The 24,538-nt window shown below is 31.6% G+C and overlaps 1 protein-coding gene across 8 annotated transcripts in view; it reads left to right on the top strand.

Moving 5' to 3' along the window:
* The first annotated feature begins 6,780 nt into the window (after nucleotides 1-6,780).
* Nucleotides 6,781-24,538, top strand: part of LOC134725070 (cyclin-dependent kinase-like 4) — a 35,859-nt gene continuing 18,101 nt past the window's right edge. For 2 of the 8 annotated variants that reach the window (XM_063588579.1, XM_063588578.1), the window contains exons 1-7: nucleotides 6,889-7,052; nucleotides 7,484-7,671; nucleotides 13,986-14,187; nucleotides 20,872-21,066; nucleotides 22,480-22,658; nucleotides 23,528-23,640; nucleotides 24,377-24,516. In XM_063588579.1, coding sequence (XP_063444649.1) covers nucleotides 14,020-14,187; nucleotides 20,872-21,066; nucleotides 22,480-22,658; nucleotides 23,528-23,640; nucleotides 24,377-24,516 — 795 coding nt within the window. In that variant the 5' untranslated portion in view covers nucleotides 6,889-7,052; nucleotides 7,484-7,671; nucleotides 13,986-14,019. Of the gene's footprint in view, nucleotides 7,139-7,483; nucleotides 7,672-13,985; nucleotides 14,188-20,871; nucleotides 21,067-22,479; nucleotides 22,659-23,527; nucleotides 23,641-24,376; nucleotides 24,517-24,538 lie in introns of all 8 variants that reach the window. The other 6 variants (XM_063588576.1, XM_063588573.1, XM_063588572.1 and 3 more) reach the window with 6 other exon arrangements.

The raw sequence follows: 24,538 nt of genomic DNA, 5'->3' as shown, positions 1-24,538 counted from the left end.
AGAAAACAAACGAGATGCATGGTTGACAAGAGCATTGCTTAGTCCTGTAAGATATGTATAATTATTATCACTTTTAAGTTCCGCTTATCTTGTTTATCCAGTACGCTTCCGTTAGGTGTCCGTTTTATTCAGTACTCGTCCGTTGGATGTACTTTCGACGTCCGTTCTGTCTGGTACTCTTTCGTTTCACGCGTAAGTTGTATATCCAGTGAGTGTCCGTTAGGCATTCTTTATCCGTCCGTTTTATTAGGTATATTTAGTATACCAACTGACACCAAACGGATACAAATTTTATCAACGGAAAAAATTGTGTTCATCCGTTTAGCGTCCGTTCGAGCTATCTGGTAAGGTGTGAACACAGCTTTTCAATATTTGTCCAATAATTTCCTCATGACAATGATGGTATGAAAAGTCAATTTTATAATAATTTTTACCACACGAAGTCGGACATGACAAAGTATCCAACCTAAACCCTAGCAGAAATACCAAAAATAATCCATGAATGTTCGATGTACAAAACACCGAGACAAGCCGCAAAGCAATGTTAATGTCAACACTCAGTACAACAGTTATATTCGGGAATGTGACAATGATATTGAAAGCCAATTTTATAATGACAACAAACGATACGACATAACACATTATTCTAATGAAACCATAACAAAAACACTTAATTTTAAAAGAAATACATGAATGTACATGTTGGATGTACAAATACCTAGACGCGTCGTACAGCAATTTAAAATGTAAAATCACGAAAATAAAAGCACGATAAAACTAGCCGATGTGTCAAAGCGACACGATCGAATGGTCCCGTCTCAAGAAGTTGAAAAATCTGAATTTTCAATAACACATGTGGACACAAACATGATGGTAGTCTCGCATATCAAAAAATCAGCTCAAAATCTGGTGGCGTATAGAAAACGTCTGTATAACTGTGATTTTCAATCATTTTCAAAGTTGTAAACACTTAGTTTTAGCAAAAATTAGCGAAGCGGAAGGAAACTGAAACTTGATCTGTAACTCATCATGGTTAGCTCACATACCAAAAATCAGCACACTATCTGAAAGTATTTAGAAAAAAAGGTCAGTATAACTGTGATTTTCAAAAAAATATCAAAGTCCAAAGCCAAAAATTACAGCAAAAAATAGCCGAGCGAAAACTTAAACTTGGTCTGTAACCATGACAAATTAATTTGAGTGCATAAGTATAATTTGAGGCAGATGAAACTAAAAGCCAAAGTGTAACAGCTGCGTTATATTTCATGCATCAATTCAGTAAATGATAAAGATATCAGGTGAGCGACACATGCTCATTAGAGACTTTAGTTCATTCCAATTTTTTTTCATATTTGTCACGTCGGAGCCTTTAAAAGTCGACTACTAAGTATTTTGTGGCGTGGCTGGATACCTAATATCCTTCGTTTTCTATTATACTGTATGGGCTTTTCTCATTGTTGGTCTGTGTGGAGGGGGCATACGGAAGCCTATAATGAGTTGCATCCCATTCATTTAACCTTTAGAGAAAAGTTCGCACATTGGTTATCATACACTCATCTCCTTATTGGTATATCATGCATAACTACCATATGCACGGCCAAATTTTAGAAGATGTCAACCAAAACCCATATTTAGGAGTTCAGTTTATCAACAACCTATAAAAAAGATATACACGTCAACATCGAAGCTGTAACAAATGGGTCAATAAACTTTTTGAGAGAGAAAACATCAATAAATTCCGGGAAGAGGCTAATGTTAGACCAAACGTTGAATACACATGTACAAGCAGTGCTTGGGGCCTAATCCAGGTCTGAAGAAACCAAACAAAAAAGAGAGAAATGACTCATTCTGTTTCATTAAATTTTAACATCAATTCAGTATACGTGTAGCATCTGGGTCATTTACTAACATACTGAAGGAGTTAACATTGTAGTCATTAGAATTTAGAGACTAGATGAAAATTCAAAAGGCTTTACCTATTTCTTAAAGCCCGACATCATGCAATAGACTATGATGAACAACAAAACAGGACAACTAGGCAATAGTTTAACGAAATACCATCCAGCACTGAAATACAGCTTCTTTCCTAGGTTGAAACAACTAACCAAGAAAACTTTTTAATGTAGATAATGCGGTGCATTCACAAACAGCCTCAAATTTTATTTACAGCGTATTCACGCAAGAAACAACATAATTTTAATACTGCACATGTCACGACAAATATATGTATCTACCATATTGAATGACTAACTTCTCACTAATGTGAGGGGTTGACGACACTCTTCATCATATAGATGTAAATAAAGGCAACAGTAGTATACCGCTGTTCAAAACTCGTAAATCTATGGACAAAAAACAAAATCGGGGTAACAAACTAAAACTGAAGGAAACGCATTAAATATAAGAGGAGAACAACGACACAACAATAATTTGTAACACACACGAAACGGACTAAGCATGAGACTAAATCTGATGAGAATAACAAATATAACATCAAAACCAAATACATGAATTTGGGATAGAAAAGTACCGTGACACGTCTTATGGTAATGTGAATTCACTTAAATATAAGAGAAAATAAACGACACAACGGAAACACAACATCAAAATGTGACACACACAGAAACGAAAAAGTGAAACTGAATGACTAAAATGCCGAAATGGAAAGCCCCTTATTCAAATGGCAAAATCATTAGCTCAAACCTTCAAAACATTATAAATGGGAAACAACAGTCACATTCTTGACTTGATTCAGGCATTTTCTTGTGTAGTATAAAATAATTGATTAAATCTGGTTTTATTGCTAGCTAAACCGGCACTTATTAAATAGGTGAACATTAGGGTACATTCGTCAACATTGTGTTATAAATCTTACATGTGTAATCGTTATCATCAAAAATCATTTTAAAAAACTATGTAAACAAACGGAATATAAGACACCATCTAATATACAAAGAACAGTAAAAATGAAAGACAAGAATAGTCAATAAATGATCATAGTACAATATACCATTGGCGAGATGTATAGAGACCGGACACGACAAAAGAATAGTTACCAATTATTGATTATGGAGAAAACAGTCAAGGTTAAATTCCATATATTCTTTATGTAAAAAAAAAATCTAATGGCAAGAGGTGTCGCCATATACAAAATCATGAAAATAGGTGGAATAACAATACAAATACAGTAATCATATGGGGCAGAGGCGGGTATCTGTGCCCCCCTTTTTTGCGAAAAATTTGGTTGATTATATAGAGAAATACTGACGAGTGACGGGAACGGACACAGTCAGTAGGTCCCCACTTATTAAAACGTCTGGATCCGCCGCTGTGGGGGTCTCATCCCGGATCCCACTTATTAATGTTTAGTGGGTATTCCGCTTCTCGTTGCCATAATAGCGCATGCAGTGTACCGTGTCCTAACGGACTTTGTATCCCGTTTTCAAGCTTTATTATTCGACTTTCACGTGTCATGCTAAAAAGAAAATGTCAATACCGTGTCACGCTTAGTCCCCAATGAAACACACATCATAGATACCAGGGTTGAATTTCCGTATTTGCGCAAGACGTACGTTTTATCATCAGAAGACTCATCAGCAATGCTCGAATAAAAAAAAAAGTATGAAACGCCAAGCAGAGTACGAAGTAAATAAACTCATCATAGAAACCAGGACTAAATTTAGTATAATTATATGCCAGACGCGCGTTTCGTCTACAAAAGACTCATTTAAATAGTGACGCTCGAATTCAAAAAAGTTAAAAAGGCAAAATAAAGTACGAAGTTGAAGAGCATTGAGGACCAAAAGAGAATTGCACGAAAGCCTATTGAAGTCAATAATAAAAAAAAGTTATCTCGTAATTACATACAAAAGAATGCAATGTAAAAGTAAGAAGATGTGGTATTATAATAAGTTCTTTTTAATTTTTTTAGAAATTTTACCTTTTTCTTGGGCCTTTCAAAACACAGCCTTTATTTATCAAATCTTCATTGTTTTCTTAGTTTATTATTGGGGAAAACCTTAGTTGTACTGCAAAGGTCTTGTCACTTCTGTAGCCTATAAAATAAAATTGCTTACTACCACTTCAATTTAACTGTTATGGATAGTTGTCTCATAAACAAGTCTGCTACCAATATAATTATGCACACTTTTAGTATGATGAAGAAAAGTTGATTTCTATACTCAATCCATCAACACCATCACAAGTAAATAAATTGGGGTCCTACATCAAAAGGTCATTAGAACTGAGGACAGGGGACACTGGAATAGTTACTGTAAATGGATGATTGTGTATATATATATGTGAAATATAGTTATATTGTTTATTATTTTATATGTCACAAACTTAATGTTTTAGTTTATATGGCAATAAATATTTGAATAGTATAAAATTATAATCCTGGTACTTTTGATAACTATTTACACCACTGGGTCGATGCCACTGCTGGTGGACGTTTCGTCCCCGAGGGTATCACCAGCCCAGTAGTCAGCACTTCGGTGTTGACATGAATATCAATTATATGGTCATTTTTATAAATTTTCTGTTTATAAAACTTTGAATTTTTCGAAAACTAAGGATTTTCTTACCCCAGGAGTAGATTACCTTAGCCGTATTTGGCACAACTTTTTGGAATTTTGGGTCCTCAATGCTCTTCAACCTTGTATTTATTTGGCTTTATTAACTATTTTGATCTGAGCGTCACTGATGAGTCTTATGTAGACGAAACGCGCGTCTGGCGTATAAAATTATAATCCTGGTACTTTTGATAACTATTTAGAATTTTGTGAATTTTTCGTTTATGTACCTTTTCGCATGCACTGACTCATATATAGATATACAGATCAATATTACCCTTCTGGGGCACCTGATGAAACGCCCGTTTTTATTAGCTCAACTGACTCAAAGGGTCAAGTGATATTTTCCCATCACGTGGCGTCCGTCGTCTGTCTAACTTTTACAAAAATCTTCTCCTCTGAAACCACTTGGCCTTATAATCATCCTTAGGGTTTCTAGTTTAAAAATGTATCCAAAGACCCTGCCCACCAACCAAGGTAACCACCATGGCTAAAAATAGAACATGGGAAAGATAAATGAAATTTATGGTTTATATTTCTAAAACTAGAGCAAATATGACAGTAAATATTTTCAGACGAATCAGACTTCCCGTTGTAAGGATTCTGCCCCTGAATTGGTAATTTTAATGATTATTTTTCAGATTTGGTTATTATCTTCAATATTGAAATAGATAGATATAAACTGTAGCAACAAAATGTTTAGCCATGTAAGATCTACAAATAAGTCAGATGACCAAAATTGTCAATTCTAATGCAACAACGTTTGTTACGTTCATTTCGATTGGATAACGTCACTTTCTTACATGGCATCAATTGACAATTGATGCTATGGGGCATACGCGCAAGCGCAGACGGCATATGACAGATTTTAATTACATGCTTTAACCTTTTTTTCTGTCAGTTTCATTAGAATGGAGATAACAATATTGTATTTTAAGCTCCGACGGCATCAATTGGGGATTTGAAGGTCGCCAATACCCGTTTACTGTCACCGCTAACGCGTCGCCAGTAAACTTAATTTGCGACCATCAAATCCCCAATTGATGCCGTCGGAGCTAAAAATACAATACAGTTATCTACTAATTAACCCCTTAAGGATCGAGTTATTGCCTTTAAAAGTCCTTTCTGAAAACAAGTAAATTCATGAAATCTTTAACAAAGATCTTCTCTTAATCCACTTGGCCAAATGAATTTTTATCTCGTAATTACGGGATAGTTTTCTCGTTATTACGAGATATTTCTCGTAATTACTTGTTAATTATCATGTAATAACATGATAGTTTTCTCGTAATTATGAGATAAAAAAACTGCCTATTTCATAATTACACGATAGTTTCTCGTCATAACGCAATAATTATCTCGAAAAAATGCGATAATTATCTCTTAATTAAGCATCAGTTATCTCGTTATAACGAGATTTAAAAATTATCTTCTTGTAATTACGAGATAAAAAAATCATTTCTCGTAATTACTTGAAAGTTTTCTTGTTATAACGAGATAGTTTTCGTAATTACGTGTTAATTATCATGTTATTACGAGATAGTTTTCTCATCATTACGAGATAAAAAAAATATCTTATTTATCTCTTAATTAGGCGTCAGTTATCTCGTAATAACGAGATTAGAAAAAAATGATTTTCTTGTAATTACGAGATAAAAAAAAACTTCTTATTTTGTAATTACGCGATAGTTTCTCGTCATAACGCGATAATTATCTCGTAATAACGTGATAATTATCTCTTAATAACGCGTCAGTTATCTCGTAATAACGAGATTATAAAAAATGATTTACTTGTAATTACGAGATAACATTATCTTGTTATTATGAGATAAAAAAAAATCACATATCTCGTAATTACGTGAAAGTTTATTACGAGATAGTAAATCTTCTTGTAATTACGAGATAAAACAAATATTTTCTCGTAATTACGAGATACGGGATAATTATCGTGTAATTACAGGATAGTTTTCTCATAATTACAAAATAAATATCGTAATTATTCAGTCTTATATATTTATGAATAGCAGATATACAATTTTCGTTTCAAGTTTTTAAATATCACACATTTAGTAATGCAAACCCCTTAGATTTACATCAACAATTGAGGGGAAACACCTTGACAGTGCTGTTTTTAATCTATATTGGAGTTCCTGGCTCCAATCCATCACCATCACCATATTTTACAGTAGGCCATATGCTACAGGAAGTTTTGTTGTTATTGTGTTCTACGCACGCGTGTATTTTTTCCTATTATTTCGAGGTTTGTTTTGCTCAAATGGTGCCATTAAACGCTAAAGGGTAACTACTCATACAATGCTCGATACAATATGAATAACAGTTGTCAAATTTATTTTACATTTTCTGTACAAAACACAGTTATTACTGGAAAAAAGTGTGACACAAAAGAACCGGAAGTCAAACATTTGTTGTCACTAGATACATGCGGTCTGGCAAAAGTTCAAAAGAAGTATGAATGGTGTAATTAGCATTTACAGTTTTAATCATGTTGCAACTGGATTAAACAGTTGTTGATTGCAAAATACTTGATCTGACAACCGATAAAGGTTTTTCATTTATTTCCGGAAGTTAAATTATTGTTTATTTGATTTAAAAAATAATAATCATGTTATTTTTTACACATAGAAAATTCACGTGTTTCAATCTATTTTTACTTATAGCAAATATACGGCGATAAATAACTACAGTATCTCGGATTACTTTTGACAAAAACGTGCGATTAGCTGGATTAAAATTTTCTGTTGAAGTTGTTAAGAAACAAATATGAAGAACAGTGAATTACAAGGAGTTCGATAATGTTTATAGAAATAATAAGATCATCATGAAGCAGACGACAACTTTCATTTTGAGATATTATTGATAGAATTTAGAATACAGAATTTATATTGTAGGATAGTATTTTAAAGTTTGACAGTGAGAGTGAAAGTAGACCAGCTGTTTACATGTTACATTAATTGCAATTTGAAGTGAAAATGTTTCATATGTTTTTGTGAATATTGGCATAGATAAACAATGTGGAGAAATTAGTGGTATATTACCAATTGGATCAAGAATAGCCTATTAATTATTTAATAAAAAGGTAGGTTTATTGTTAATCCAGTAAAGACAATTACAGTAATCAGTGAGCAATTATTGTTATGAAGAATTATTGCTTTAAAACAAGCTACCAATGCAACTTTTAGTTATCTGAATCTGTTTTAATGATGAATTTTGAGAACTTATACCACTACCATATAAATAAGTTAACTAAACTTTAATACCCTTAATATTAACAGAGACAAAATTATTTATAAGTCTCTGATTCAAATAATATGTATTAAAAGTAGGAAGGACAAACCCAGGGCAACAATGGGCAAATGGACTTAATGGGTGAACAAACTCAGGGTGAACAGACCCAAGGCGACCATGTAATCAGGGTGAACAGACTTGATACTGGTTTACATGTACATGATTCAGGAAATCTTGACAACTCATTGTACAGGTGTATCAATATATGTACATGTATCTGGATTGTGCACAACTTTGCATGAATACTAAAATATAGTCAAGAAACGGAAGAAATCACATGCAACAGTTATTGCATGAACAATGTCGGTAAACTTTAAAAATATTGAGCTTGTCACTTTCTCCTAAGGAACAGCATGAACAGAAGTGTTTTCAAAGAGTATAAGTATTCATCTGTCCCATGTTCATTTTAAAAATAGTTTGATAAATGTATACATTGTACTACATTGTACATTTACAAAGTAACATGTACATTTCTTAGTTGCATAAATGTTAAAATCCATACTACATTGTATTTGGAGACACTCAGCCTCAGTCTATTGGACTGATTGACAGTTGTCTCATTGGCAAACCACATCTTCTTATTTTTTATTTTTTTTAAAACCGACAAAATACAGCTGTGTCATTATATTGCTTTCGGCAAGGATGTATATTAGTTATATGTCCTTGCTTTGGGCCATTAAATTATTTCGTTTAAATCATACACCAGTCATGCCAGTCAGGCATTGGTTGTTTTGGTTCATAATTATTTTTTTCTTAACTGTTCGATCAAAGTCGGGGTTTTTTTTCCTTTAAAAGAAAGTGCATATTTGATTGTAATGCACCAAAATTAACAGTTAATGTCATTTGGCAAGAGTATTTACCGTTATTCGTCATGAAGGTACATTTGTGTACCCCCATTATCATGATTATAACCCTCATTCATTGTCATCACATTTTTGAACTGTTAACATTTGCAAAATAAGACGATCCTAACAACCACATCTAAATTATCAATTCTTGAATTTGGGATATCAACCTTTTTTAAGATGGAACGTGTGTACATCTGTCAAGTTAATTTTACAGTCATGACAGTCACAAGAAAGTAGTAAGTTTTGTTAATTTAAAACTAGACATTGATGGATGATTTATTTAACTACATTTTTACATTTGTAATAATTATCAGAAGAGTTGTCAGTGGTACGTGAGTCTCCACTTAGCATGCTTAGTACTCAGGGTAATTCTTATATTTTTGTCATCTAAACATCAAAGAAATATATAAATAAACAACGCTCTTCTTGTCTACTTGATGAGTAAAGGAAGATTTTTTTTTAATGCAAAGTAAATGTAAATCGGAATTCACTTTGGGTGTTGTTTGCATAACTTCATTGAACTTGCAACCTTTAATCTACAAATGTCAAATGAATGTAGAAAATGTAAAACTGTATGTGAAAATATTAAAACCCACTAAACTCCAAAATGAATTAAAAGCGTCCTTTGGATTTTGTACATGTTGTATGACTATTTAAATTTTCGATTATAAATAGATTTCTAAAATTTTTAGATTTCTGTATGAAACCTACATTTTTACATCTTCTTTTATAAAACATGTCTCATTGAAATTTGAATCATGCAATACAATTATTTATAATTTATGAATTCAAGAAATAATTCATACTCATACCTCAGTCTCTATGTGGTACATGCACCTCAGTTCAAATATTTTGTCTTTATAAAACATGAATCAGAATCAGCAAATTTTATTGAAGTATTCCGTCAGATTCTGAAATAATTATTTTCAAAAAATTTTACATTGGCAAATAGTGATAAAAACATGGTCACTTTTGTTTTGGTCCAATTTCCTGTAAAACCCTTGTCAAAGTGGGGTGTTTGTTTGTACACATAAATCCATGTTGCAGGGGTGGATCTAACTATTTTTAAAAGGGACTTTCTAACGATACATTTTTCATGTACGTCACAATTGAAAAGCATTGATCGTAAACAAAAAGTGTTTCTAACCCTCTGACCCCCCCCCCCCTCTTTTTGGATCTGCCACTGTGTTTGGTCAGTGAAGGTTTCAATTTTATGCCTCCAGTTTGGAGAATGCATACAATAAAAGGGGAGGATAAAGAGAAATATAGTCTCAACATAAACCTCTTTTTAATAAGGTTGATAGGACTGTCTGTTTTTTCCCCTTAATGGAACAATCTCACTCTCGCTCACTCTGTGTTGACTGAATTTTTGTCACATAGAAAAGTGCTTAGATTATTAAATACAAACTTATATACATGTAGTATATAACATCCTTATAAATCATTTGCAATTTTATGAAATTTACAGCTGCAATTAATATTATTGATGTCTCGGCAGGGGAGAACTGCCTTTATTATCTGTATATTGAGTTCTAAGGACATTTTTGTAAAGAAATAAATTGCTTTATAAGCGTGAAAATGAAAGATAAAGTGTATTTAAAGATTGAGAGATGAATTTGATTAATAAATTTTAGAACCGGTCCACACTTCTTCAACTATAATTTTTAGGGTTTAAAAAAAGAAAAATGTTAATAAGATAATGAAAATTTTGAAAATAATGAAATATTCTATACTATATTTGATCTGGAATCGATAAACGAGTAGTTTTCATTTTTGATATATATCATTTAACTATAGTATGTAAAAAGATAATCATACTAGTGATTAAAAAAAATCAAAAAGCCTATCACAAGTTATTAAAAGTACACTTACCAGTCAGAGCTCAGACATAAACAAGTCGATTTTTGTTTTTGACTTAAATAAGTCGAAACATGTATTTACATGTATTATCAAAATGTAGTTTCAATTTTAGACTTATCTAAGTCAGAAAATGACAGACTTGTTTAGGTCTATTTATGTTGGTGAAAAAACTTAATGTTACTTTGTGGCCAAACTACACCACCTATGACAGCAAAAACCTGTATTAGAGTTCACAAGGACCTGAGCTATCTATATTTAATTATCTAACTGAACATCCTTACTAGACACAGATGTTTTACCTCATTAAGTGTGATTCCAGGTGGTTGCATTGTAAGGTTAATTAACATTATCTCCGAATTTTTAGACTCTCATTCATATTTTTCTTTAGAATACAAAGCGTTGGCTTTCAATGTTGTCATTATTTGATTTAGATGCATGACCTCCTTATTAATATGCGTGGGTCTTGAAGTTAACCAATTTTGATCACTCATAGACTTGTATGAGTCGATATTATCAACTTTTTGATTCTGGTCAAATATTTCTTGTTTAACAATATTGGACTTATTCAAGTCGTATTTTGTCTTACATTAAAGGGAGACAAATCCTAAAACTTACAACTTTAGACCTCTATGAGTCAAAAGCAGATTCAGACTTATTTATGTCTGAGCTCTGACTGCTTACAACTGTACACTGTACATGTACATGCAGATGAAAATAATTAAGGGATATCATGATAGATGCATTTAAGAAAGTATTTTGGATGAACTTATAAATTTCCAACATTTTACATGTACGTTTGTACATGTATGATGTATATAATACATGCAAAGCCACTGCGAAATATTGACCCCATTTTACTGTAAAGATGGTACAAATGACTACATAGTGTTTTTGATTTACACTGAGGTACTCCATTAATGTTAAAACAAATGTGAGATTTATTAACTTATATGTGGGGTTTAGATTTTATCCTATGTCATGTATGTCAGTTTAAACATTGAAATGCATAAACACAAAGATAATCCATAAAATCTATATGCAATCAATAGGTATTTAAAAGAAACTTTAGTTTAAGCCGTTTTAAACCCCATGCCAGCAATTTTTAAATACTTAAGACTATATACATAATGGGTTTTATTTAGTCATTCTTTTCTGGTCAAATTACTGTTCATCAGTCTTTTTTATTTCATCATTTTATATAATCAGACACCATAAGATAAAGTTTTATCAATCTTACCAAATTTAATCTATTCTTGACCAAATAGACCTGTGGTTTTTTAAAACCTTAATTTTAGATTTGGTGTTAAATATTGGACAAATTTTGTTGTTTACCATGTTCAGACGTCAAGATTTTATATAATTTATCATATCAAATCATAAAAAAATATGGTGGTGTGAGTTATGGAACCAATAAATACATGTACATGTATGTCACTATATGAAGATCATGTATTAATGAATAGTCCATGCCATGGTGAAAAGTTGCATGACACTTTTGAAAGATATATATATATATATATACTTATATAAACAATCAAATTGTATAAAAACTACATCATGTAGTAGGCTAATCAGTAATGCATTTGCTTATGTTTGCTAAAAACAACATACCTTGAGCATGTTGAGGTGTTGTGAGAGGAGTTCACTAGAATGAGGTAGACATGCAAGGCTTATGTACTGGTTTGTTTTGAGCATGTTGAGATGTTGTGAGAGGAGTTGACTAGAATCAGGTAGACATGCAAGGCTTATGTACTGGTTTGTTTTGAGCATGTTGAGATGTTGTGAGAGGAGTTGACTAGAATCAGGTAGACATGCAAGGTTTATGTACTGTTTTGTTTTGAGCATGTTGAGATGTTGTGAGAGGAGTTGACTAGAATCAGGTAGACATGCAAGGCTTATGTACTGGTTTGTTTTGAGCATGTTGAGATGTTGTGAGAGGAGTTGACTAGAATCAGGTAGACATGCAAGGTTTATGTACTGTTTTGTTTTGAGCATGTTGAGATGTTGTGAGAGGAGTTGACTAGAATCAGGTAGACATGCAAGGTTTATGTACTGTTTTGTTTTGAGCATGTTGAGATGTTGTGAGAGGAGTTGACTAGAATCAGGTAGACATGCAAGGCTTATGTACTGGTTTGTTTTGAGCATGTTGAGATGTTGTGAGAGGAGTTGACTAGAATCAGGTAGACATGCAAGGTTTATGTACTGTTTTGTTTTGAGCATGTTGAGATGTTGTGAGAGGAGTTGACTAGAATCAGGTAGACATGCAAGGCTTATGTTTTGTTGCTGTCAGATTTATATATATATACCTCTCTTTCTTTTAGAGTTTAAAAGTTTATATAAACTGGTAGACAACTCTTGGCTCATACTGTGGATTCATACTTATTAGGGTTTTTTCACCCTTTTAATGCCCCATTTATGGGCATTATGTTTTCTGGTCTGTCCGTTTGTTCATTAGTCTGTCTGTCTGCATCTTAAAGCTTTTGGTAGAGGTAGTTTTTGATGAAGTTGAAGTCCATTCAACTTGAATCTTAGTACACCTGTTCCTTTGATGTGATCTTTTTGATTTTAAAGCACCCCCCCCGCTTTTTCCTGGTACACTGAACATAGAAAATGATAGTGGGGATGGGGCACCTGTGTACTTAGGACACATACTTGTTTGTGGATTTGTTAGAGTAGAAAAAACACAATTTTAAATGTTCAACTACGCACAAGTTTGTTCAAAGCTGGAATGCAAACTTTGGCAAATCTACGGAATCAAATACATGTGAGTACCTTTGAAAAGGCAATGCTAATCTTCAATCCACAAAAAAAATAATGAATCCTCAGTATTTAAATTCTTATCTATTGATGTGTTTATGTTGCATCATTTCAGTTATACCTTTCACATACATGTAGTTATAAACAGGGTTAAAACTTGAATCTAAAATGTTTAGGTATTCATTCACTTTTGAGTAATAAGAGAATGAATGACCTTTCTTGGTTAGCAGTTTAAAATGACATAAAAGTCATTATTGCATATGGTTTAACCACACTTTGACAAGTCTATAAATCAGCAAATTTTCAAAATCAAAGATGAGATCTTTTGGGTGGTACATGTACTTGAATAAATGATTTTTTTGTGGATTGACATGTTTTCTAATGTGGCTACAGTGTATATGTAGGTTAGTTGATTGGACAGTGACCTTACACAATCTCATCAAACAGAACTTCTTAATAAAATATGGCAATTTCAGCAATTAATGAATGTTGTTATTTATAAAGGGACATAACTCCAAAATAGCGAATCTGTCTACCCTACAAATTCACATTTGATCTGTATTTGTACATGTATATAGGTGTCATAACAGTTGGAAAAAAAATAGCAGTGCATTTCATAATTCTTCCATTTCTTTTTCAGGCATTAAAAGCCAGGGACATAATTATAGTCCACAATGGAGAAATATGAAAACTTGGGATTAGTTGGTGAAGGAAGTTATGGAATGGTATTAAAATGTCGACATAAAGAAACTGGACAGCTAGTAGCTATTAAAAAGTTTTTAGAAAGTGAAGATGATAAAATGGTGAAGAAGATTGCTCTTAGAGAAGTCAGAATGTTAAAGGTATTAATAGAGTTAATAACATTAAAAGTACCTACATGTATGTTACTGCACCAATTGTACATTTTGACAATCAATATCACTTTAGTGATGCGCAAGGCCAAAACATTTTAGAATGTAATGCCCAGTTGTAGCTATCAAAGTTAACCTGGTTACTGGTAAAAGTTTTTCTTGACCAGGTTAACTTTGATTTAAGTCATCTGTAGTCATTATTAAATATTTTTATGAACAACTTTGCTGAAGATAAAACTGCACTGTAATTGAATAATTCCCATTCAATTTTTCAAGGAAAATCGGATGAGATTTTCTTCCCTTCTTCAAGCCCATCAAAGTTGTTTTGATCAATTTTTTCCCCCTTCTTTTTAGCTACCGTAGATTAAAACATATCTGGTCCATATACTGACGTTTTTAGTTCAAAATGTACTCATTGAAAATTATTTATAGATTGTAAGATGATCATTTTGAAAGCTTTTAATTGATATTGTATTGCTGTCATTGTAAGTTTTGAAGTAGGATGCTTTAAGCGATAATGGTCAAATATGTTTTATTTACAGCTAAAAATTACTTAAATGAATTTCGACCACCTGTGATACTTGATCTGCTAATTTTCATCAGTATACACAATAAAATAAGCCTTCAACCCAATTAGTGTAAGCAAACAAACTGTCATCATTTTTAGGATTAAAATTTGTTGAATAAACAAGTTTATTTTGTTTCTTTTGTCATATATATATAGATTTTGCATTAATTCAAATTTTTAAATGATTCTTGAAGTTCATGACACCAGATGTCCGATTTTTATTGTTTGAATATCACATGGCAATAAGTATACATTTGCATTAGACCATTTAACTATTGTTTCTCACGTAAAAATGTTATACCCCACTTTAAGCTTTACATAATCTATCAATATTGTCTAAATTACGATTGATTTTGTTATAATCATCATACAAATTTTAATACAAATGGATACAACAAAAATATAAAAGAAAATAAAGAATGCTAATAAACACTAAATGTACTAACAATTTATATAAGGCTAGCAAGTAAAGAATATACATTTAAAATAAAACACTTGTTGACTTAATCTGTCTAGACTATTATACATACATTCAAGTAAACAGGCGTACATGTATGACATTTGCGCCGATTTCATTTTTTCATTTGCGCCGATTTTATATTTTTTCCTAATTGGATTAACAGGTAAGTTACAGGTAAGTGCACTTTTACATTGGCTGAGCACAGAGTATAAAGACAAATCAAGTGTCATTGCAATTGGTAAATGGCTATCCTAATGTTTCGGGTTACCATTCCTTTCCCTAAATAAAATCGATGACTGCTTCACGTGTCAAATGTCATACATTCTTAGACAACATACAAGTTCACATTCCATAACGTTCAATCAATTCGTGATGGCGTCCATATAATTTACAAATGGATGATTTCAACTTCACCATTTGGAACTCATGGTTTAATAGCTTCCTTGTGAGAAAATGCGAACTCTAGAAATGCCCCCAAAAGCATGTATGCCAGACAAAGAAAAGATGGCCTGCGTTATCGCCAATTACGCCAAATATAGGAGAGACGAAATCATAAGAAAGGAATAAATTAGATGTGTTGCCTATACATACTCGGCAAGCACAGATTTTTGATTTAAATGTATTCCGTTTTTATGGATTTGAATGCTGTACATATATTTTTAATTTGTCATTTTAGTATAAACAAAGTGCTTTTATCTTAGGTTTTCACTTCTTGATTTTAAGCAGGAGACAACAGTTATATACAAATTATGATTGACAATTTATAACATATGTACAACTGGCTAACGGAAGAGGTCTTTAATGATAAATGAAAATAACATTACTGGGATGGAGAGTTGTCTCATTAGCACTCATACCACATCTTCTTATATCATTTCACCTGTAACTTATTAGTAAAAATATCGGCGCAAATGAAAAAAAAATCGGCGCAAATGAAAGAAAAAATCGGCGCAAATGAAATGCAGATCGGCGCAAATGCAAAACGCCGAAGAAAACAAAACCCAGTACAATTTACATTTCATTATTCTAATTTAGTCTTAAATGTAGATCCTTGGTGTTTTATAAGGTATATGATATAAAATTCATAAAATTCTTAAATGCACAGGTTGTAAGGGCTATTCCAGAAAAAAATGCATGAGGGGGTTGGGGGGTTGGAAGGCAGTTTTTGTCAGCACCCACCACCCAGACAATTGTAATTGAGAATTATAGTGCATTATAGTGTGAAAAGTTGCTCTGATACCCATCACCCATGTATTATTAATACAATGTGCCTTCCAACCCACCCATACATTTTTTTCTGGAATAGCCCTAATTAACAACTGAATTAGATTCTGACTGAATGTTGATGTCATGATGACCATCAACCAGCCTAGCATAGTTTAGAGGTCAAGTCATCACTCTTTGTCAGTTTGTCACATGCACAGGTCCATCATCCAAGGCTTGTAAAATATTAATCAAGTCTGTATAGGAAGTGTTCAACTTCAGCTCAAAAGAAACTATACAAAATTTTAGGAAAATCGGCATTGCCATCAGTGCTGTGACTGCAAAACCTTATTGCCAATATTGGGGTAAAATTCATTCGCTTTTTCCCATTTTTATGCCGTATATATATATTTATACCATCATCCTGGATGGGCTTTATTATTACAAGACCTAAAATACCTATTGGATTTATTGTTGACTTGTTCTTGTCCTGGACATGCTTAAAATATTTGCCACTGGACGTTACACAACCAACAATCAATCAATCAATCAGTAGTTAAACTACCAAGACCACTCAACCACCAAGGCCCTTTCTGTAAAAGATAGTTGGCTGACATTCTTGGTATAGACACAATGGTTATACATGTAAATAGGTTTTTGAATTAGGTACTTTGGGACTTAAATGAATTACAATAAGAGTGTTAAAAACAATTAACTAAGTTTAAGATACAGAACTTGATAACAAAAATTTAAGTAAGGATCATCTGCATGTTTTGGAAAAACTTGTTTTTTATTCAACCCGTTTGTATGTTAATAACAGCAGATAACCACTGAATTGCGTATTAAAGTACACGACTAGTTCATGTTTATGGTGATTATATGGTGTGAAACAATAAACTAAAAGTTAAACAATGAGAACGCAATATGATCACAAAGGTAGATTATACGATAATGGAGAATATTCTTTTTGTATTGTTTCAAAGGTGTTTGAAAGGTGTGACTTCTTAGGGTTATAATTTGTATCGATATATTCAATTATTGTTTACAAGTCTATAACTTTACACTGTTCAAGGGAAATGTAACGCAGACAGTTTTCACATTCTGTCTGAGCTGTTGAAATATGAATAGACTAAGACCAATAAATGTAAGACAGCAACCAAACACCTTTACAGAACTAAAATAGTCTATTATTAATTTAGGGGAATCAATCTTTATACTAATTTTATAATTAAAGATAAATAAAGAGCCGCTGAACCAAGGCCTCTTATGTTTTGTGCTGGTAGAGTTCCCTCAAGTGGATACCATATGGTATGCAGGGTTGTCAGATAAAAAATCAAATAAGTAAAATCAAAGTAAACTGCATCTTTGTTTGACAATAAAAGATGCAGTTTACCTAAGTGTTGTTGTCAATGTAGCGGTATTTAATTTTATAATTATCAAAAAATTTCACCTGGTTTTGTGAGGAAAGTAGGTGTTTTAGGCCTTATAGTCAGACTTTGTAATACAGCAGTCCCTCAAAATACCAGAAATATAATCACAATTAGACTGAGTGTTAAATATATTGTTTGTTGATGTTTATAGTTCCTTTCCTTGCATATGAAATGAAAATAAAACCCTATAAATGCTTGTGTCTAAAGTGCTTTTCTGTACTTAGTCTTAGACATAATACATGTACATAAAATGTCAGGAATCAGACGTATGACGGTTGTTGATCATTACAGTTCCATTTCCTTGCATAGGAATTGAAAGTTCATGATCTTTTTTAATTTTGTGTCTCTAAAGCGCTTTTCTGTATTTACCAATAGCACACACACCTAACAACTGTCTTCCTTAATAGACTGTGTTTAATTACTTCTTGATTGCAGTTACTACCACAAACAAACAGAAAGTTTTTGAAATAGTGAAAGCTGAAGTGACACCGATTAAAATAATCGTTCAATGTTATTGTGTGAAATTATGCCATGTAAAAATTCATTAAAAGGTATATAATCAGTTTGAATTGTACCTGCATTTTTAAACGTGCTTTTAAATGCTTTATTCTCAAATCAAAGGATATTCTGTAAAGATCATTTAATATTCATAGACCATTTTTTATTAATAATCTAATATCTACAATATAATCAAGACAGTATTAAAAGCGGGTTAGTTAATACTTTGTTCGTATTCATACTTAACTTGATCCTATAATCGTAGCACATTTACACTTGGAATTTAAATCAATGCTTTAGTATGCCTTTGGTTATGTATTGAAATTTATTAAAATCCATCTATTGATATACGTAAATAATTTTTGAATTGTATTTAACTTCTTATTTATTTCGGCATTTAAGATTGCTCGTCTAAATCAATTGTCATTTGTTATAAATGTATTAATAGGCACACTTGAGGAATTGCGCTTAACAACTGTTTTATCGTGTGTTGCGTGTACTGAAGATCACGGTGTTATGATATCAATGGTTGATTTAATACGTGTATTTATATTGTTTTATTATAAACAACTTATAGTTAGTTGGATTATGAATAGCTTAGAATAGTCAAACACATACTAGAATATTTAAACATAAAAATTTCTGTTTCAAAAGAGGAGCATATTGGTTTCATCTGTCTTGTCTGTCTGTCTTTACATGACACATTTCTTTCTTTTTTTGTAACTTTAATAGAACAGATATGGAGAACTATGTTTTAGGCCCTTTCAGATGTTTCCTCTTATTGCTTCATTGAAAATATATGTCTTGACAATTTTTAAAGACATATTATATATTGATATTGAGTTATTAGAAACTTATTCCAGATGCTGGTTCAAATGATACTTTATTTATGGCGTTAGGCATGCACCTATACATGCCCTAGTAATGCATGCTACATTCTTAATTACCCCAACATTAAAATTTAATCATGTTGTTGTGTCTGAGTGAGTGTTTTTCGTATCAAAAATCCTTGCTAGATACATTTAGATTGAAAGTCATCGTTGAACTTTTTATTTCAAAACGGAGATGAAGTTAGTCAACAGTGATCTTGCTTGAAAATTTCAACTATTAGGTACATGTAGACCAGCATAATCAAATTGCATTCCAATGCTATTATAACTTCTCATCTGTAAAGATAACAAACTGTTCCCCTGTCAACTGTAATAGAATCTGGAATTTGTAGTCATTACATAATATACACTTATTATGTGACCATTTAAGCTGTGTTAACAAATAAAAATCATTAGGACTGTAACCAGAATACGTAGATATGTATAACTGTAGAATTCTAATGAGTTAATTTGATATGTATATATTGATATATGTATGCATGCTTTAGATTATAAAAGTTAAGACATGAAACTATGGACTGAAATTTAAGAACAAATGTTTTTGTTTTTATCCTACTTTTCAAAGAAGATAGTTTAACTTGTATCCCCCATGAAGAATTTGAAGTACAGGTTTATTTATACTATTCACAAACCTGATGTTTGAAGATTTTTAAGAGAGAAAAGTTTTATGCAAATTAAATTCATTTTCATTTTAATTAGTAATAGGTAACTTAAGAACTATCTTTAATCTTTCAATTTGATGCATTACCTATACTTAAAAAGTAGATTATAAAAGGTTAAGGTACCTGGTAGGCTGGTACCACCTGATTTTAATACCCCTGTATCAGTATTCCATATAATTTATCTATTTTGAAAAAATGTACAAATACAGCTATGCATGAGAGGCTGTCTATCTTCTAGATTGGAAGTTTGGATGTCATTTAGGCCAAAGTGGTATCGGAAAAACCCAACAATATCAATTTTTGTTAAAATGGCACTGCAAAACTTAAAGCACAGAGCCAGTGAAGCATGGTATAATATATATGGAAGTGTTTAACGACCTTGACTGGCCTTTCAGCCCTCGCACAGTCGGTATGGTATACGAAAACTTAGTCAGAATGAATTGTAAAAGTTTTACTTAAGTAGAAGGTAAACAAGTCTTTACTTAGAGCTAATTTCCTAATGCATGTAGATTAGGACTTTGGTTGGGCTCCTTGTTTTGTTTTTACAAACGGTGAATTCGGTTATTTAGTTTTGTATTAATGTCCATTAAAATCTAAATAAGATACTGGTTTAATTATGCTTAGTTATATTGCTTGCATTGTCAATCTTAATTACAATGCTTAAGCTAATGATTATAAAAACAAAGCAAGCAAGTCAACCAAAGTCTTAATCTACATGCATTAGAAAATTGCTCTAATCAGAATAGTTTTTCACCCTTCTTAATCTGAAATTAGTTGTGACTGGTTGCATAAACAATTGACTAATGTAGCAATGTTGTAAGAGTTGTAATCTGAAAGACATAAATTAGAACTTTTCATAATATTTGTTTGCATCCATGCTATGGCGGTCTCTATTAATTGCAAAACCATTTCTTCCAGAGTTTGATAAAAAATAAATTACATGTTTTGCATTTTTTCTTTCCAGCAACTACGACATGACCACCTAGTCAATTTAATAGAAGTGTTCCGTAGAAAGAAAAGACTTTATTTAGTTTTTGAATTTGTTGATCATACTGTGTTAGATGAACTAGAAAAATGTCCAAATGGATTAGATGAAAACACTGTTCGTAGAATATTGTGGCAAGTCTTAAAAGGAGTAGAATTTTGTCATGTACATAATGTAAGTTTAACTATATTAATGTTAGATCTATAAATTAAAAGGTGTGGTATGAGTGTAAATGAGACAACTCTCCTTTCAAGTCAACATATATACAAAGTTAACAATTATAATTTGAAGTATGGTCCTCAACACAGAGCTCAGACCCAAAAACAAGCCACAAATGGCCCCAGAACTACATTTTAAACAGGAAAACCATCAATCTAAAGTATGGATTGTTATTCAATGACAGATAACTGAAGAAGAATTGACTGAAATACAATAACTATATATGAGTTTTATGCCATTTAAGCTTGATTCAACTGCAATGATTTAAGTTTTCCTTAAAAAATAGTTGTTGTATTGTTAAAATATTGGGCTTTAATATTAAAACATCAAAATATCACAGACATTCTGTTAAATGTACATGTGAAAAAACCCTATATCTTGATGTGTTTCATTTCTGTTTTTGTTTGCTTGCCTTTGGAACTCTACTGAAAAAAGCTCTCATTACCAAAATAAAAATTTTGCTATCACACTTTCATTTGAGAACTTAAGCTTTTAATTATTTTGAAGTGTGATTCTTTGTAAATTAAAGTTGTTTGTTTGAATCAACAAATGAACTGCAACACAGTTTTAATAATACTTATAATAATATTTATTAAACATTTATTATTTTGAGACTTACAGGTAGACAAATAATAAACATGCTAATCTTAATTAATATCTTCACAAATAGTTGTTATATAAAGATTTTAAATCCTTGGTAAGGTGATTTTGTCACATCCCCATGATTTTGGCAAGGAAATAGATTAAAAGACTGGTGCTCACTGAGAGTTCTTTAACCCTTTGACCGCGACATTTTTAGAATGAACGTGACAAAAAACACAATATTTTTCATTTACTTTTTATGTTAAGAATTTTTAGGTAACATGGTCAAACTTCATTTTATGATGTCATATCTTTATATGGATAAAATGTTTCCTAGTAAGCAATGTTCTACAACAGCTTGAAGTTCTTTGTAACTGTCACTAACATATAGCAACCAACCTTTCATTTACTAGACTATAAATGATCATTTCTACAATTTATTTGGAGCCATTTTGCAGGGATGTGGTAAGGTTATCCGTTGATTAAAAAAATTGCCAAGTAAGACTAGATTTTTGGCCTCGCACATTTCTAAGACCGTAAAGTGGCATGTCACAAAGTTAGTAAAAAATTTCTATAAATCTTTTATTAAAACACCAAATATTCTAAAAGCCAAAATAAGGAAAACAGTTCCTGATTAACAAATAAGACCAGAATATAATAATGCATAAAATGTTAAAATTATAGAATTGGTAAAAAGATTTTTTGAAAATCAAATACATGTGTCTGCCATATTTTTCACTTAAATTGTTGCACTTGTATAAATTTAATAATTGATTTTTATTACAGATCATTCATCGAGATGTAAAACCAGAAAACATTTTAGTTAGTAAATCAGGTGTAGTAAAATTATGTGATTTTGGTTTTGCACGAACGCTTGCACAACCTGGAGAATCATATACAGATTATGTTGCTACAAGGTGGTATAGAGCACCAGAATTACTAGTCGGAGATACAAAATATGGAAAGTAAGTTGACATGACATGTTTATTTTGATGTAGCAAATTTTGGAAGTGTAATTGGATTAGCTTGGGAAGTTCTTATTAAGCTCAGCCATTTAGAGGGCTGACTTCAAACACAGGGGTCCATGGTTTGAATCCTAAAGGAGACCATGTGAATTTCTAATAAGAATCATGCTCTACGCTTACAACATCATCTTGGGAATTGCCAATACAAAATGCTACCCTTTATAGGAAAAAAATACATATTCATGCCAGAAACTTTCTAAGAATTGTTTTATTTGCTTATAAGTAAAAATATTTATTATAGTTCTCTGGATCTTATATGGAGTAATGATGAATAAAACTCATATTGGTGTGAATATCTGACCATAGGTTTTTATATTCAAGATCCAATGAATGATTTATCAGTTATGCAAAAATCCCTGCATTACATCAAAATATGGTACAGAAATGTTTTTGTTTAAAGATGCTTTACATTCTTGAAATTCTTGAAATTCAATTTTCATTTTTGAGATAGACAAATTGCTCATAGGAAATTCTATAGGAAATTTATAGATATAAATTACTGTAAATTCAGAAATTATTGCATGCATTTATTATTGCGATTTTGTCATTTTAGACTTAAATGCGACTTTAATTTTTACAATTTTAATAAAAAATCCTGTTTAGTTCATATAAAATAATCCAAAATGCGAGTTTAAATTATTGCGTTTACAACTCTGTCGCATTTTTCGCAATATTAAAAACCTTGCAATAATTTCTGAATAAACAGTATGTTGTAAATCTATCAATACCCATAAAATGCATGAAATTTAGTACCCTATGAACAATAATCAATCGACAGTATTGTAACAATTTTTTTTATTATTTTTCAGAGCTGTGGATATATGGGCAATAGGTTGTTTATTATCAGAAATGCTAACTGGTGAACCATTGTTTCCTGGAGATTCAGATATTGATCAACTATATCATATAGTTAAATGCTTTGGTAAATTATTTACATACAGCTACATACATTATTTATCACATTCTCAGTTAGAACCCCCAAGAAAATAAATGCATGCAAAGAAATTGCTTTCTTGTAATTCCCAAGTTGCGGTGTGTTAAAAATTCAGGAAAATAAAGGCATGCAAATAAATTGCTTTACTTAAACCCACACATGCTTGTGTTAGAAATGAATTAGATTGATATACTCCTTTGATCCTGATGGTTTTATAACAGTATGAATATTTATAGATAAATAAGTTCTGCATTGTATTTATACGATGTCAGGAAAACCTACAATTCTTGCATATTTTGAATGGGAAAACTAACATACTTAAGAAAAGTGATTTTGCAAAGGAAAAAAGAACCATATCATTTTATGGAGTGGTGAAACAATAGACCATTCTCCAATTCTTGCATTTTCTTGTGAATTTTTTATGTCATGTTATTATTCCACAGTAAGACTTGATTGTTTGATGGCATTATTTACACCGATTGACCTTAGGTCAACTGGTGTAACTCATTCATAAAAAGTACTCAAAATTGTTCTATGCTGTTTTGTCTGTTTTTCTGTTACATATATTTGAAAGTTTTGTTTGTAAGGAAGCTTAGCATAAAAATGAGTTACATAAGGTTACATAAACTCAAATCTTAGTAAACTTATGTATATTCATTAGACTCTTTTGTCTCTTGTTGAAAACGTAATCAAATACATAGAATTTTATGTCTTTCTTTCTTAGGTAATCTTACGGCTCGCCACAAAGAAGTGTTCCTCAGAAACCCATTGTTTGTTGGTATGAGAATCCCTGAAGTAAAGGAAACGGTGCCATTAGAAAAGAAATTTAATAGAATATCCTCTAATGCTTTAGATTTAATGAAGGTAGTTTTTGGAGTGAAGTGTT

This window comes from Mytilus trossulus, chromosome 7 (genome assembly GCF_036588685.1).
Source record: "Mytilus trossulus isolate FHL-02 chromosome 7, PNRI_Mtr1.1.1.hap1, whole genome shotgun sequence".
Taxonomy (NCBI): Eukaryota; Metazoa; Mollusca; class Bivalvia; order Mytilida; family Mytilidae; genus Mytilus; species Mytilus trossulus.
The sequence above is the reverse complement of the archived record's forward strand: the minus strand, read 5'-3'. Positions and strand labels throughout refer to the sequence as shown.